At 39.9% G+C, this 14140-nt stretch overlaps 2 protein-coding genes across 3 annotated transcripts; both read left to right on the top strand.

Moving 5' to 3' along the window:
* The first annotated feature begins 603 nt into the window (after positions 1-603).
* On the top strand, positions 604-2193 carry brk1 (BRICK1 subunit of SCAR/WAVE actin nucleating complex). The gene is made up of 3 exons (XM_030418784.1): positions 604-931; positions 1495-1577; positions 1678-2193. The coding sequence occupies exons 1-3, from the start codon at positions 814-816 to the stop codon at positions 1702-1704; spliced, it is 228 nt and encodes a 75-aa protein (XP_030274644.1). The 5' UTR covers positions 604-813; the 3' UTR covers positions 1705-2193.
* A 1143-nt stretch (positions 2194-3336) lies between these two features.
* On the top strand, positions 3337-13028 carry rbm5 (RNA binding motif protein 5). Of its 2 annotated transcripts, none has more exons than XM_030418776.1 (25): positions 3337-3497; positions 3782-3825; positions 4559-4733; positions 4829-4987; positions 5141-5210; positions 5627-5700; positions 6387-6470; positions 6746-6806; positions 7163-7228; positions 7317-7477; positions 7652-7749; positions 7898-7985; positions 8077-8145; positions 9496-9562; positions 9875-9975; positions 10078-10228; positions 10648-10739; positions 10833-10994; positions 11121-11261; positions 11371-11454; positions 11626-11802; positions 11913-11987; positions 12095-12195; positions 12319-12448; positions 12571-13028. In XM_030418776.1, exons 2-25 carry the CDS (start codon positions 3809-3811, stop codon positions 12694-12696), a joined length of 2529 nt encoding a protein of 842 aa, XP_030274636.1. In that variant the 5' UTR covers positions 3337-3497; positions 3782-3808; the 3' UTR covers positions 12697-13028. The 2 variants fall into 2 exon arrangements, with proteins under 2 accessions (XP_030274636.1, XP_030274635.1); XM_030418775.1 differs by having other exon boundaries at positions 3348-3497; positions 3784-3825; positions 11368-11454.
* The last annotated feature ends 1112 nt before the right edge of the window (positions 13029-14140 follow it).

The raw sequence follows: 14140 nt of genomic DNA, 5'->3' as shown, positions 1-14140 counted from the left end.
CTGTCATTTGTATACAAACACATCACACACACACAATACCTTCATAATATTCTAAAGTACAGTATTTTGAAAATGTATTTACATTGAGATATTAAAGTATTATACATAAGTCCTAGCTGATATCTCTGTTTATGTGAATGAACTCTTTGAACAGTCACATTCAAAGCAATGACTTAGCCAGGTACTAAATTCAGACGAGTCATGGTGACTGTTGAAGACTCACGTCTGGCCAGCTAGCAACTCTAATTAAGGTAATCCTGTGGGGGTTTGTCTATCACAAAAACAAACTTTGGGGGGATGCTGTACTGGAGTCCAAAATGCCTTTTATTAGCTACCTGAATGGCAGTTGTAGAAAGTAACTATGTACTTTTACTCAAGTAGTCTACTGCACTACACTTTTAAGGTCAGCTAACTTTTGTATTTTCCTCTTCTTTCCATTACTCCACTACAGTTATGTGGATAATTTAGTTACTGGTTACTTTGCAGATTCAAGGTTAGTATGCAAAATTAATAAATATGATGTATTATTATAGCTTAAGATCACTGGGGAAAAAAAACTACTATCAGTCTGTACATACCCCCATCTCTACCATTCATCAATTTAAAGGTGTTTTACACACTAGTGTGGCGTAACGTTAGTGTACACTGCATTGCTTTACTATATAAAATATATTATTATTTATTATTTGTATGAATTCCTAGCCATAAGTCTAGAACAGCGACACCCTGCCTGTCTCCGCTGTGCTTCCTGGATGAACGCAGGGGGTCATCCTTGATTGAACAGTAACGTTACGCCAAGCTGCGATATCCAACATGGCTGGCCAGGAAGACCCAGTGCAGAGGGAGATTCACCAGGATTGGGCGAATCGAGAGTATATAGAAGTAATAACGAGTAGCATCAAAAAAATCGCCGATTTTCTAAACTCGTTTGGTAAGCTTTTAACGACCGATTTGCACGTAAGATCACCATTAGTGAGGATATCTCGCGTCGATAGCTAGAGCTAGTTAGCTAGTGCAGCTAGCTGCTAGCATTGATGTTGATGTTTTTAAATGGCCACTCCCAGTTAGCAGTTAGCTTCATCGTTAGCTGGGAGCTTGTCACGGTTTCCTCGCCGAAGTGCCGTGACAGTTTGTTGTCGATTCACTTTACATTTTATTTCGCTTGTGAACTCATCTTAGCAGCCTAACAGTTGTCAATACAATGCGTTAGACGACTATAAAATGTGAGTGTCGAGACAGCGAAGTTAATGCTAATGGCTGTCAGGCTAACGTTAGCTCGTCTGCTCGGCTGTCATGTCTGTTAAATACCAGCAGCAGCAACATAACCCCAGAAATTGAATGTTTTCTCCCTCATAGTTATCAGTCACAAAAGCGTTGTTTTTTTTTGATTAGCGAACTGCCGTTGTAATTGGCTGCATTGACAAGCAACGCCCCACATCATGAAATACCATGACTGTTGACGGTAACATACTAAATCCAGTTCATCACCCTCAGACATGTCGTGTCGATCCCGCTTGGCCACTCTCAACGAGAAGCTGACGGCGTTGGAGAGGAGGATTGAATATATTGAGGCCAGAGTAAGTATACTGCATTGTCATTTTTAAACAATCCAGTTGTTGTTTGTACTTGAAAGCTTGAAATGATATTATTAATGCATGATTATGAATCTCCTCACAGGTGACAAAAGGAGAAACCTTGACCTAGAACTCATCAAAGAGGTTCATAGCATCCTAGAGATACCTGCCCATCCCACCCCCCACCATCCTGAATTTCTTGGAAAAAGTGTGATGGATTCCACCTTCCTTTTTGGGACCACGTGGACCAGTTTTTATATTAAGTGATTGAGTTTTGTGTTGTTTTATCTTATGACAAATTTGTATAGAAAACTATGGCTCGGCCTTGGGTGTCAGTGACTCAAGCATCATCAATGTTACAAAATAAGAATAACCTCCGTAAGTATTGGTTTTAAAAACATATTTGGAGCTCCATCATGGACCTGGTATCAGCACAACTTGTCAATCATCTGTGTTGTAAACCGTGTCACTACCACATCAGATATTTTGGAGGGGAACATTCTTGTGTGCCAAGTTGAAGACGTAATTGTGTAGTCATCTTTACCGAAGACCTGCTTGTACAGTGAACTGTTTGGTGATGCTTCCGGATTTAAATACTGTAATAAATGATCAAAAAAGATGTTGTATCATGTTGTTGTTTATCTTGGTCAGATTGAACCTTTTTGATTAGCTATGTTGAGACAAGGGAATTGCTCCACAGTACCTCTCAACACTGAGTATAGGACAAACATAAAAATGTACAGTAGCTACTACAAATTATCTATGGTTTTCTACACGTGGTGCAAGAGTCAATTGCAGTCGTATGAATGTTGGTAAAACAGTGATGGTTGTGCATACTGTATATTGATTTAAGACCACATATACAGGACATAGTGTGCTTTCAGATAGTCTGACAGTGAAAGAACATTATGTACAAGTTATTGCATAATATGCATATTATTCTGGACAGCGGTATTTCACACATTAAGAACACCAAGCGAGAAAATAATGTATTTCAATATTTTGAACAGCTGAAGTGTGAAAATTAGCATTGTGTAGAAAGAGCCTTTTTATTTTATATCACAGCATGTCCTACAAGTTATGTAAAAGGATGAAATTAATTAAACTATTACTATATAACAACATTCTATTAACACGAATTTAAGTAAGAAGAAGTCAATAATTCTATTTTGAAAAAAACATAAGAAATGATAGGGAGAGCCAGTTTTCTATCAAAATTTAGGATGGTTTTGGGACCAAGCTGAAGACTAGATACAGGGATTAAAATTGCCTTTAGAAGAGTTTAACAATCAAAAATATTGTATTTAGCATTCATGTACATTATGTTGCTTTTAAAAAAAAACAAAAAAAAAAAACATTTGAAGTGCAGCCAGTCTTCTGTCGAATCAATCAAATATTGCTCATGTGTATATCATCGAATTATATTGCAAATATTTGCAGAGCATCTTTGACGGTATACCCAGTAAAATGGCGGAGGATAAATGGGGCAATTGTGCCCTTATTCTAGCCTTTCAGGCAGCACTCCGTACCCAACCTCACATCGAAAAATGTTAAGGTTGCAAATCTGCTTTCGTATTGACAAAAGAAGAAGGGTGTAATACATTGTGACCGCAGTCGTAGTCGTGGCCCAATTCTTAATCATATCTAATATAAACCGAATCATAACCAATTGTTAGAAACCGGAGTTCGACCTCGGAAACTAAGATCCGAGCGCCTGGTGCTGCCTGTGAGGCAAATTCGGGGCAAAACGCTCATCTCCCATGATGCAACGGGCGATACCCTGATGCATTTTGGGACGAAGAAGGGTCGTTGTGGTTTTGTGTAAAGTCCTTGGACGTGAGATGAATTTTCTTGCTCGCAATTTGTCAGATAACATTTTTAAAAACTTCTAGTGGTTATTTACACTGTTAACAAACTACACTGGTGAGTTGCTCTACATTGAGACTGAGACTGAAAACAATTCTTGCAGCGTCGCATTGGCGAGCCGGTTTAGACATAACCCTAGTTAACCCCCTTCTGTTTGCTAACGGTAGTCCGGCTCCATGTTATGGTTTACAAGCATTTTCTTTTGCACTCCTGTGCTCGTTTGAATCGATATATTTTGACTGCAGTTGAAGTGTATTTTAATAAACTAAAGACACCCAAAGTGTTTGTATATTTTGCAAGTCTAAGCTTTAAAAAAATGTTATTTATTCTTTTCCTTCTAGAGGCCGTGTGTGTGCAGAAAAGGGGAAATGGGAGCTGATAAAAGGTGAGCAATGATCTGCGCTAGCGCCGCTGGCTGTGGAAGGTGTGGTTAACTGTAATGGCAGTGTTGTGAATTTCACGCTAACCATAAATTACACTCAGAACGTCCGCCTGTAGTTGCATTAGTGTAAGCTTTTAGTAATTGCACTGATGCTCACCAAACTGTTGATAACTTAACTCAGCTAACTTAGTTCAATTTCAACCATTCTTCTTCTTTATAAAGCCCAACCTGAAGGATACTCACTTCATTATGTAAAGTGATTTCCCCCAGGATTTATAAGAAATGCCTACCACAGAATACTATTGGAAATTATATTACTACTGTCCTTCTCGCTATTATTAATGATAGCACTATGCAAAGTTGCTGTTTTCTAACAAACGGTAATGACAGGATTTAAGAATCTACTGGTGCTTAACTGAGGATAAATGATTAAATGATTTGAATCATGACATCTTCAAGAATCTTTGTGACCTTTATCCCGTTAATGGGAAAATCAAGACTGACTAGAAAGGTAGACATTGCAGCAAATACTGTGAATAATGACATATTTCAGTGTAAATCTGTGATTTACCGTACATGCCCCATGCAAATTCATTTTTCGGTCGTGCTAATCAAGAAATTATGTTTGTGAGCTTGCAAATGCAATAACATGTCATTGAATCATTTAAAGAATATCATGCAGTTGCAGGTAGTTGTCATGATGTGTGACTTTGTCTTTCAATGTCTTCCTGACTAGGATTAGTCGCACAGAACGTAGTGGTAGGTATGGCTCTGACCAGTCCCGAGATGAATCAGAATGGCGTGACAGACGGGAGCGGGACCAAGAGCGTGACCACAACATGCGTCGCTGGAGCGACGACAGACGTAGTGAGCGTTTTGAAGATCGCAGAGGATCGAGAGACAGTCCAGAGGTATTAATTCTAATATTATGATTTTTCCAGTAAAAATATTCAACTTTTTGAGGACAATCTCAGTTTACTGATGCACTGATCTATTTGTTTTAAAGCAAAGAGAAAGAAAACGACGCAACAGTGATAGATCAGAAGATGGTTATCACTCCGATGGCGACTACCCAGAGCAGGACTACAGAAGGGAGCCTGGGGAGGAGAAGAAGAGCAAGACCATAATGCTCTGGGGTCTGTCTCCTCATGTCACTGAGGATGATGTGAGTTTTCAGTTTGTCTCCACAGCTATGCAGCCTCTTTTTCTTTTTCTTTTTCCTTCTATTTTTGTTTTATGTACAAGCACCCCTTATTCTGTAGCAGGAAAATGATTTTGAATCATGATATCAAAGTAAAATATGTATTTTGTTATTCAGATTCGTTTTGCCATAGACCAACTTGAGGGACCGCAACCAGTGGATGTGAGGCTGATGAAAAAGAAAACAGGTGAGAACCAGATATGTGACGGACCCAACCTCCCCCCCAGTCTTTGACCATAGGGCCAATCTGCTTCCATTCAGACCCATTTTCCCATAGCAACTAGGAGAGAATTGTATCAAGTTACTTGAAAAAGGATTAAAAATGTTGATTTAAGACTTGACATTTCAGTTCATTCTGGACCTTTTTAAGGTAAGTGAGAGCAACCATAACAATTTTGACAATTGACAAACACACTTTTTTGTTAAGTGTGGTTCAAAAAGTGGAATTAGCAGGATTTCTTGCTATGGTAAAACTCTAAGGAGAGGCCAGTTGTGTACCAAACAGGGCCTGGGTCGTGAAGCAGTTTGTGGAAGACTTTGAATAATATGCCCATGGACTCTTAACTAACACGCCTCCCGTCTATATTTGAATGCTGTCTCTAGGTATAAGCCGTGGTTTCGCCTTCGTGGACTTTTATCACTTGCAAGATGCTACCCGATGGATGGAGACCAATCAGGTTGCTTCACAATCGCCAAGTCTAGTTTTAATCTTGGGGATCTGAAAAAAATAACCCAAATGGCAACCAAAGTGTATTGAATAAGTTGTGTGGAAGTTGTACAGATCTTTTTGAAAAAAAGAGGAAAAACCTCATGGATTGTATGCCACAGGGTAAAGAGATTTGTGTGTTAAGATAGATGATTATAGTCATAATATATGTATATTGATGTTTTAGTTAACTGTAATGGCAGTTGCCTCAAATCTGCATATTTGACATTAGTGAGATCTACTACTGCATTTAAGATAATGAACACATTATCTTTACCTTGCTGATAGAGGCATTATCAGTGTTATTTCAGGGTTGAATGTAAGCTCAGTCTTTTGTTCTTTTTTTTTTTTTTTAAATCCTACCCCTCAGTAGATGTGAATTTTTTTCATCCCTGTCAGTTAAAAATGTCTGCTAGGGTTGTTAGGGCACATTGTACACTCTGCTCCAGCTCAGACTGGGCACTCGGGTCCCAAACACCTAAAGAAAACCCTCCATACATCATGTTCACATATACATCATGTGCCTGTCTTGTCTTTAACACAAAGGCTATCTGTTGGGGGTCCCTCTCCCCCATCTCTCCCTTCCAACACTGCTTGCTCTGTTGATGAGAAATGCTTGCCAGGAATACTTGACTGATTTTTGGCGTCCTCTTTCAGAAACGTCTGACCATCCAAGGCAAAACTGTGGACATGCACTACAGTCACCCCAGAAACAAGTATGAAGACTGGCTCTGCAACACTGTAAGTTGATGACCTGTCTCAGGTTCATGGCCACACCTCACATACACACACAAGCAGGCCTATAAGTATTTAAAAATAGGTTTATAAATTACAACTGTTGCAGTCCTGTTAGCTTATTTTGTGGTATACCTACGTTTGGATAAGTGGTAAAGGTTAGGTTGTGTCTCGGGTAAGTATGGTATGCTGCACCAATATAGATTGCCTGTTTTCTGAGGCAGCACTGTTCAGGGCTTTAGTAGGTGTATAATAAAAATGATTTGAACGGTTACTTGCAGTGTGGCCTGTACAATTTCCGGAGGAGGCTGAAGTGCTTCAGGTGTGGAGCAGCCAAAGCTGGTAAGTAGTTAAATCAACAAGAGGCCACTGACTGCAGACATCCAGCAGGCTGGGTCAACAGTGCTGAGATGCAACGCAAACTCTATGTTGTGTTGTTGTCACTCTGTCAGATGTAGGCAAAGTGCATAGATGGGAAACAGCCTGCATTTCTTTCCATACTACCTGATCATACAACATGGGGCAAACCACAATACATGGCTGTGATATAAGCTATCTGATACCATAAAATGTTGAATCATATTTAGCAGAGGTTTTTTACACGTATCACTTTATAACTCACTTCCAGTTCTTTGATTAAAAGAACAGTTCTAAAGACTTTGTTAATGCCCTTCTTACTTCTGTCATTCTCTCAACAGAAAGTGAAACCGGCAATAATACTGGAGTTTCTGAAACCCAACCCAGTGGAGATTTCTATGGGGACAGTAAGGACTTCTCTGTCATAGATGTAATGCCCCACTTATCTGTATCCATAGTATGTCGTTCTAACAGATTGACCTTTGTCCCATACAGCAATCATCCTGAGAAATATTGCTCCTCTGACCACCGTGGAAGCCATCATGACAGCCCTAGCACCATATGCTAATCTTTCATCAAACAACATCCGCCTCATCAAGGACAAGCAGACAGGCCAAAACAGAGGATTTGCGTTTGTACAGCTGTCCTCTCCTCTGGTAAAGCCTTCTTTAACATACAGAATAAAAGTGTCACAAGTAAAAGTCATTCAGCATCATAATTGTCTGCTACAATAACCACCAACTTACCAGAAGCTTAATTTTGTTGTAACATAACTCCTTGGTTGTTCTCCATGATGCCTGCACTTACAATATAATCTCTTGTTTTAACAGGAGGCCTCTCAGCTGCTTACCATCTTACAGGGTCTGCAGCCTCCTCTAAAACTGGATGGAAAAACAATAGGGGTGGATTATGCTAAGAGTGCTAGAAAGTGAGTAGAATAGTGTAAGATGTGCCTTGGTTTTGCGATTTATGAACACAATTACCTCCCATCTATTTTGTTAAGTCTTTGCTTGGAAAATGTGGATCAAAACGGTACACAAGGAAAACACAATAATATGTCATTTGCCTGTTTTTAGGGACCTTTTACTACCTGATGGGAATCGTGTCAGTGCCTTCTCTGTGGCCAGCACAGCCATTGCTGCAGCCCAGTGGTCCTCCAGTCAGGTTGGCCCATTTCTGTTAACATCCTGTTATTTATCATCTCCCAGTGTCAATATAAAAGAAAAGGCTCATAACCCAAACTTTACCCTTTCAGCCACAGCAGAGTTCAGAGGGAATGTCTGAGTACAGCTACCTACAAGAGGGCTACACTCCAATGGCACAGGTTAGTAGCATAACATATGCATTTAACATTGTCTTCACAGCTGATACTTTCTAATATATGTGTTCGCTTTAAAGATGCATTCACCAAAATATGGTACTCTTGTAACATCTAGTGGCAGCTATAGGAGCCTGCATCATGAACAATTTGTCCTCAGGCAAATCTAATCATTCCATTCACCAACAGAGGATAAAACATGAGTCTGCACATGTATCACAACACTGTCTTATGATATTGAGCAAATTAGAGATGGTCCGATCAGGTTTTTTGGGACCGATACCGATCACCAATCACCTAAAGCCTCACCGATCCGATTACCGATCAGAACCAATCGATCACGTGGAACGATATTATTAATATTTATATTATTTTACTCTTTTTTTCCCCATTAATTCATCCACTCATGCAAAGGCCTATAGTCTTTCATTTATGTTAACCTTGTAATTATTTATTTATACTACTAGATTACCTTTATTTATTGCATAACAGTAACTTCAATATTCCTTCATAGCAGCAGTGGCACTGTGGAAAACAATATGCCAAAATGGCCTCTAGAAGGCAGTCAAGAAGAGCTGAAGGTTGAAAGTTCAGTCATTTATTGATATTAGCCATTTAAATGGCTGTATTGTTGCATACATAGTATAAAAAAATAAAATATAAATTGAGCCTATATAAGCTATATAGCCTTCGTGTGATTCCCATGGCCTTCTCACCGCGAGGGTTGTAGGTCTGCGTGCTCTCCAGTGTTGTTTGCAGCAGTGCCTGTGGGGTCGGCGTTGTCTTTTTCTTTTCGCTAGTTAGTTGCAGGAAATCGTTATGTTCTTTGCTGTGAAACGACTTCAAGTGCTGAATTAAATTGGTAGTATTAAAACTACTTGGTTTGTTTCCCCCACGAGGCACTAAACGCTTGCATGCGTTACAGCTGGCGTGTGTGACATCTGTCTCACATATTTCAAAGAACTTCCATATAACTGACATGTTGGCAGTGCATGCAGGCAGTGTGACCACAACACAACACTTCTTCTTTGTTTTGAAGCGGCAGCGGTTTTGCGCACTACCGCCCCCTTTGGATCCGGAATGTAACAAACACAAGCACATGTATAATATATGTATAATGCGATCGGATCAGTGATTTTAACCTTTTATCGGATTTCCCGATCGATCGTTTTTTTGCCATATCGGCCCGATCCGATCAGTTACCGATCGATCGGCTCTAGAGCAAATATTAATGTTTACAGTGGCCAGCATCTTCGTGTCCTTTGGAATAAAAGCTGAGTGGTGAGGCAGTTGCACAGAGTGATGGCCAAAATACAATATTTTAATGAATGTCTTTTTTTTTTTTTTTTACCATAGGACTACCAGACATACTATCAGCAAGGAGCAGGAGCCAGCACCTCACAGGGAAATGGGATATTAGGAGGTAGGAGATGCTTTCATGCACTTACTGGCCTTTTTTATTTTAAGTGCTAGTAAAATATCATTTTTCAGCTATTAAGATGAGTATATTCTAACATTTGTTCTTACTAAAGTTGTTAGCGCTATAAACAGTGTGTCTGTGTGTGTGTATAGATGGATGGATGGATAGATGGATAGATAGAATTATTATTTTAAAGCAACAAGCACAAAGATCATTTCTGTATTCTGAACGATACAAAAATATGACTTTGTTTACACAGTGATGTGTATGTGTTATTGGACAAATTGTCACAGTATTGTGCTTTTCAAATCACAGCTGCCCCGGGTGTGAAGATTGTTCCAACTGCAGCCGGAGTAGTTATTTCACAGACTGCACAAGTCTATCAACCACATATAATTGTGCAGCCTGCTGTCCAGGTAATACACGTCTTTGTTTATAATGTAAATACATGTGTAGTACCATTCGTCAGATGCATGTAATGGTGTAACAATGTAAAAACGACATTGTCTTCATTGCAGGCTTTGCCACTTGCCCAGCATCTGGAATTAAAACCCCAGACTGGACATCTCTCAGGCATTGAGGCTGCGTCAGTGCCCGTTGCTCCTGTACCCACTGCTACTGCTGCCAGTACATTAATAGCTTCAGGACAGACAGCTGACATCAGTGCTGGTATGAACACACTAAGTCCCTTAAAGCCTGTCCAGTTGAAGTGTGATGTGAATAAAGAGAAAATCTTGAGGTCATTGTCACACTGATATTCTAGTGTTTGCTCGGGTGAATCTTTAAAAACAGGCTTGATGAGCGTGCTAAATTTACTAACATCCATGACTAGTCTTTGATGTGACTGGCCAAATGTCTGAATCATGCAGCGGTGCCTTGAGGGCTTGGTTATTAACGATGCAGTAATATTGATAACTTAAATTTTATTTTGTTCATGCATGAAAACGTCGTCAGACACACTTGTTGAGTCACAACCCTCGTGTAAAAGTCCTCAGGATTATTGTTTGCATATACATGTATATTTATGTATACATATAAATAAATGTGTGTTTGTGCGTGTAAACTATATACTGTTTTATAATCGACAGGTGTTCCTGACACATCCACCTATCAGTATGATGAGTCCTCTGGCTACTATTATGATCCTCAAACTGGCCTCTACTATGACCCAAACTCTCATGTAAGTAGTGCACAGCCACCATGCGAGTCACTTGTCATGTCTGTGATTTTCACAGGAGTTTATGTGGTTTTCATTATGTTTTTGTCTTTTTAGTATTACTACAACTCTCAGACCCAGCAGTATCTGTACTGGGACAGTGAGAAGCAGGCGTACGTACCTGCCTCAACCGAAGCAAATGCTGGACAAAATGATAACGCAGCATCAAAAGAACCTAAGGAGAAAAAGGAAAAGCCCAAAAGCAAGACTGCTCAGCAGGTACTGTGAAATTAATTCTGCATCAGCACCTCTTCAGCTTTTACACAGCCTTTTACATATATTTTTAATTTTTAATGTCTGTTTCTAGATTTTGTTTTGATGTTGAAATCTCTTTGATTCTTTCAGATTGCGAAAGATATGGAGCGGTGGGCCAAAACTCTCAACAAGCAGAAAGAGAACTTCAAAAGTAGCTTCCAGCCTATTAGTCAAGAAGAGAGGAAGGAGGCAGCAGCTGCAGATGCAGGCTTCATACTGTTTGAAAAGAAGGTAATACAGAAGGATTTAATGTCTGGCAAAGTGTTCAGACTGAATGTATAAGCATAAGGCTTTTAACTTCATAAATAAACTGGGGTTTTTTTTTTTTTTCTCTTAGCAGTCAGGAGGTCTAGAAAGACTCATGTCAGAGATGCCAAGGGCTGCTGAAGAAGAGCCACCAACCACCTCAGTTAACTCTTCCAAAGTGAGTGTTTTCTATGTCCCCTGTGTTGGAAAGGCTAAACTTTTCCTTTGCAGTGTTATTGCAACTATTGTCAAAACAATTTTGACACAATTTTAAATAGATATTCTCAGTTATATTCAGGTGTTGATGTTAGTATTAACACCTACCTTTGTTTATCCATGGTGTGGTTAGTGTGGCCTTGTAGCAGCTTACAGTGGGGACAGCGACCCTGAGGAAGGTGGAGCAGAGCCGGTTTGTGGTGAAGGAGACCTGACAGACTGGTCAAAGTTGGCCTGCCTGCTGTGTAGGAGACAGTTTCCAAACAAAGAGGGTCTGGTTCGACATCAACAACTCTCTGACCTCCACAAGGTAATGTCACACATAGTGTCTTCAGGACTAAATCATTTTTAGTGTGGATTAAGGAATCTGTTCAGTCATAAGTTCAACAAGGTATTCATGCTGTCTGTGGTGTTTCCTAGAAAAACATGGAGGTTCTCCGCAGATCCAAAATGACCGAAGCAGAGTTGGAAGAGTTGGAGAGAAAAGAGACCGAGGTACGACTCACTACATAATCACCCAGTTGCTAGTTAGTCAAATTTTTCCACAGTAAACATGAATTAATTTAGATAATCAAAAATGTTTTCCTATCTCTGGTGAACAGATGAAATATAGAGACAGGGCAGCTGAGAGGAGAGAAAAATATGGCATCCCTGAACCCCCAGCACCAAAAAAGAAGAAATTTAGCCAGCCAGCACCAGTCATGTAAGTAATTTAGTTACTGAATTGTGAAAAGTGCTGTTTCCAGTCCATACAGCCGTCTGATTGCTCATTTTGTGTGTATTTAGTCATGTGATTAAAATGTCCCTATTTTTTCCTCCCTTGCAGTAACTATGAACAGCCTACTAAAGATGGCCTTAATAGTGACAATATTGGGAACAAAATGCTGCAGGCCATGGGGTGGAAGGAGGGTAAAGGTCTTGGTCGCAACCAGCAGGGCATCACTACACCAATTGAGGTATCCAAAGCAAATACCAGCTTGTTTGATTGTTTGCGTGTGTGCGTGCGTGCGTGCGTGCGTGCGTGCGTGCGTGCATAAATCTCTACAAAGAACTTAACGTATGTTGTTTTTCTCCTTAGGCCCAGTTGAGAACAAAAGGAGCAGGACTTGGCACTAAGGGAAGCAACTACACCCTCTCTGCCTCAGACACGTACAAAGATGCAGTCCGCAAAGCCATGTTTGCTCGCTTCACTGAGTTGGAGTGAGTCAATACTCTCCAGCTCAAATGACATATTAATTGACAAAAGAGCAGAAGAGAGGTCCTCCTTTTAATGATTTTAGTCCATGTATGTATAATACATGGTGATTTGCCTCTTGCCATAATGGTTAAACCTGACAATGTAAAACATCTGTAATGGAGGTGTGTTAAGATAGTGAATATTATTTATAAATTGTACATAGACACAGTAAATTTACTTCCCTTGTTTACACATTGCTTTCGTGTAATTGCCTTTTTTTGTCTCAGCATGTGAAAAAGATTGTACAGTTTATACAAAAATCTTGTCTGTTTGTACAGAAAAATAAATGACTTACGTGATTTACGAGTTTTTCGTTTTTCGCATGCAGGCACAGTAACAGTGAATGTATTAACTTGCCCTATTACCCTTGTTATGATTGAATCCTATTTATATATGGAACCTGTAGTTTTCACATCCTTATTTCTGGCAAGGTACCTAAAGAAGGGGGCGTCATTTTTTTTTTACAGAATCTTGCGTTGGTTAATAGTGTGTTCACAAGAGGGGGTTTTATGAGGATGCCTGCCGGGAATTTACTTTCATGAACTTGAAGCTGTCTAAGATGATTTTAAAAATATGCTGTATGCACGTTTTCTGCACAACTACAACAGAGTTTTAGGGTGTTGTAGTGGGACTGTCCTTCCACTAGAGGACAGAACTTTAAAGCAGTGTGTTGCTGACTGATCAGCACTGCTGAGCTGTCCTTCAGCAAGACACATCAAAGTTCCAACACTCCAGTTGTAAGCTTTGAACTCTAATCTTCCTCTGAAGGCGACAGCAAACACATATGTCCTCAGTGAGACAAAAAGAATACCCAACAGATAAGATCTTATCGTAGTCTTTGAACACACAGAACAAATTGGTTGAGATGAAAATAAACCTTCAGATACGGTTATAATTCCATGATTACCATACCTTAATAGATAAATTACAGAGCTTCTGTTGGTGGCAGTGAAGAGCTTTTTGTAGTCCAAAGGAAGCTGCATGTAATCTGACAAACTGCTTACAGTGATGTCACTCAGCGGCTGCGTTTCTTTGTGGGTAATGTTGGCACTACATTTTGAAAAAAGCCGTCCTCTGGTCTAGCATTGCACCCCTGTAACACTGTCAGACTTATAATAGACAGTGTCAAAATCAACACAGCAGAACAGAGACATTGCTTTTTAATTCCACGCCAGCATTCACTTCAATGCAACTTAGCCACTGAGTGACTTCACTGGAGGCAAATCACCAGCATCCTCTGTAGCTGAAAAAGGCTTTACTCTAATTTGTTCACCACTGCAGCAGTACTCCCCAAAGTTATAACAGTGAGAGAACCGAGGGTGGCTGAAAAATGCCATGAGTGTCCGGTTGCAGTGTTTTATTTAGCAACATACCACAGGGAGGCAGTGTTCCTTGATATCCCTGGGACAGT

Source organism: Sparus aurata, chromosome 6 (genome assembly GCF_900880675.1).
Source record: "Sparus aurata chromosome 6, fSpaAur1.1, whole genome shotgun sequence".
Lineage (NCBI taxonomy): Eukaryota > Metazoa > Chordata > Actinopteri > Spariformes > Sparidae > Sparus > Sparus aurata.
This window is presented reverse-complemented; position numbering and strand designations above follow the sequence as displayed.

What these genes read in the sequence shown, in the direction of transcription:
- brk1 (XM_030418784.1), top strand. Translation starts at nt 814, where the DNA reads ATGGCTGGCCAGGAAGACCCAGTGCAGAGGGAGATTCACCAGGATTGG. An exon ending in CGATTTTCTAAACTCGTTTG is followed by an intron (nt 932 to 1,494) that starts GTAAGCTTTTAA and finishes CATCACCCTCAG; the next exon opens with ACATGTCGTGTCGATCCCGC. An exon ending in TTGAATATATTGAGGCCAGA is followed by an intron (nt 1,578 to 1,677) that starts GTAAGTATACTG and finishes ATCTCCTCACAG; the next exon opens with GTGACAAAAGGAGAAACCTT.
- rbm5 (XM_030418775.1), top strand. An exon ending in CCCAGTGGTCCTCCAGTCAG is followed by an intron (nt 7,986 to 8,076) that starts GTTGGCCCATTT and finishes TTACCCTTTCAG; the next exon opens with CCACAGCAGAGTTCAGAGGG. An exon ending in TCATACTGTTTGAAAAGAAG is followed by an intron (nt 11,262 to 11,367) that starts GTAATACAGAAG and finishes TTTTTCTCTTAG; the next exon opens with CAGTCAGGAGGTCTAGAAAG.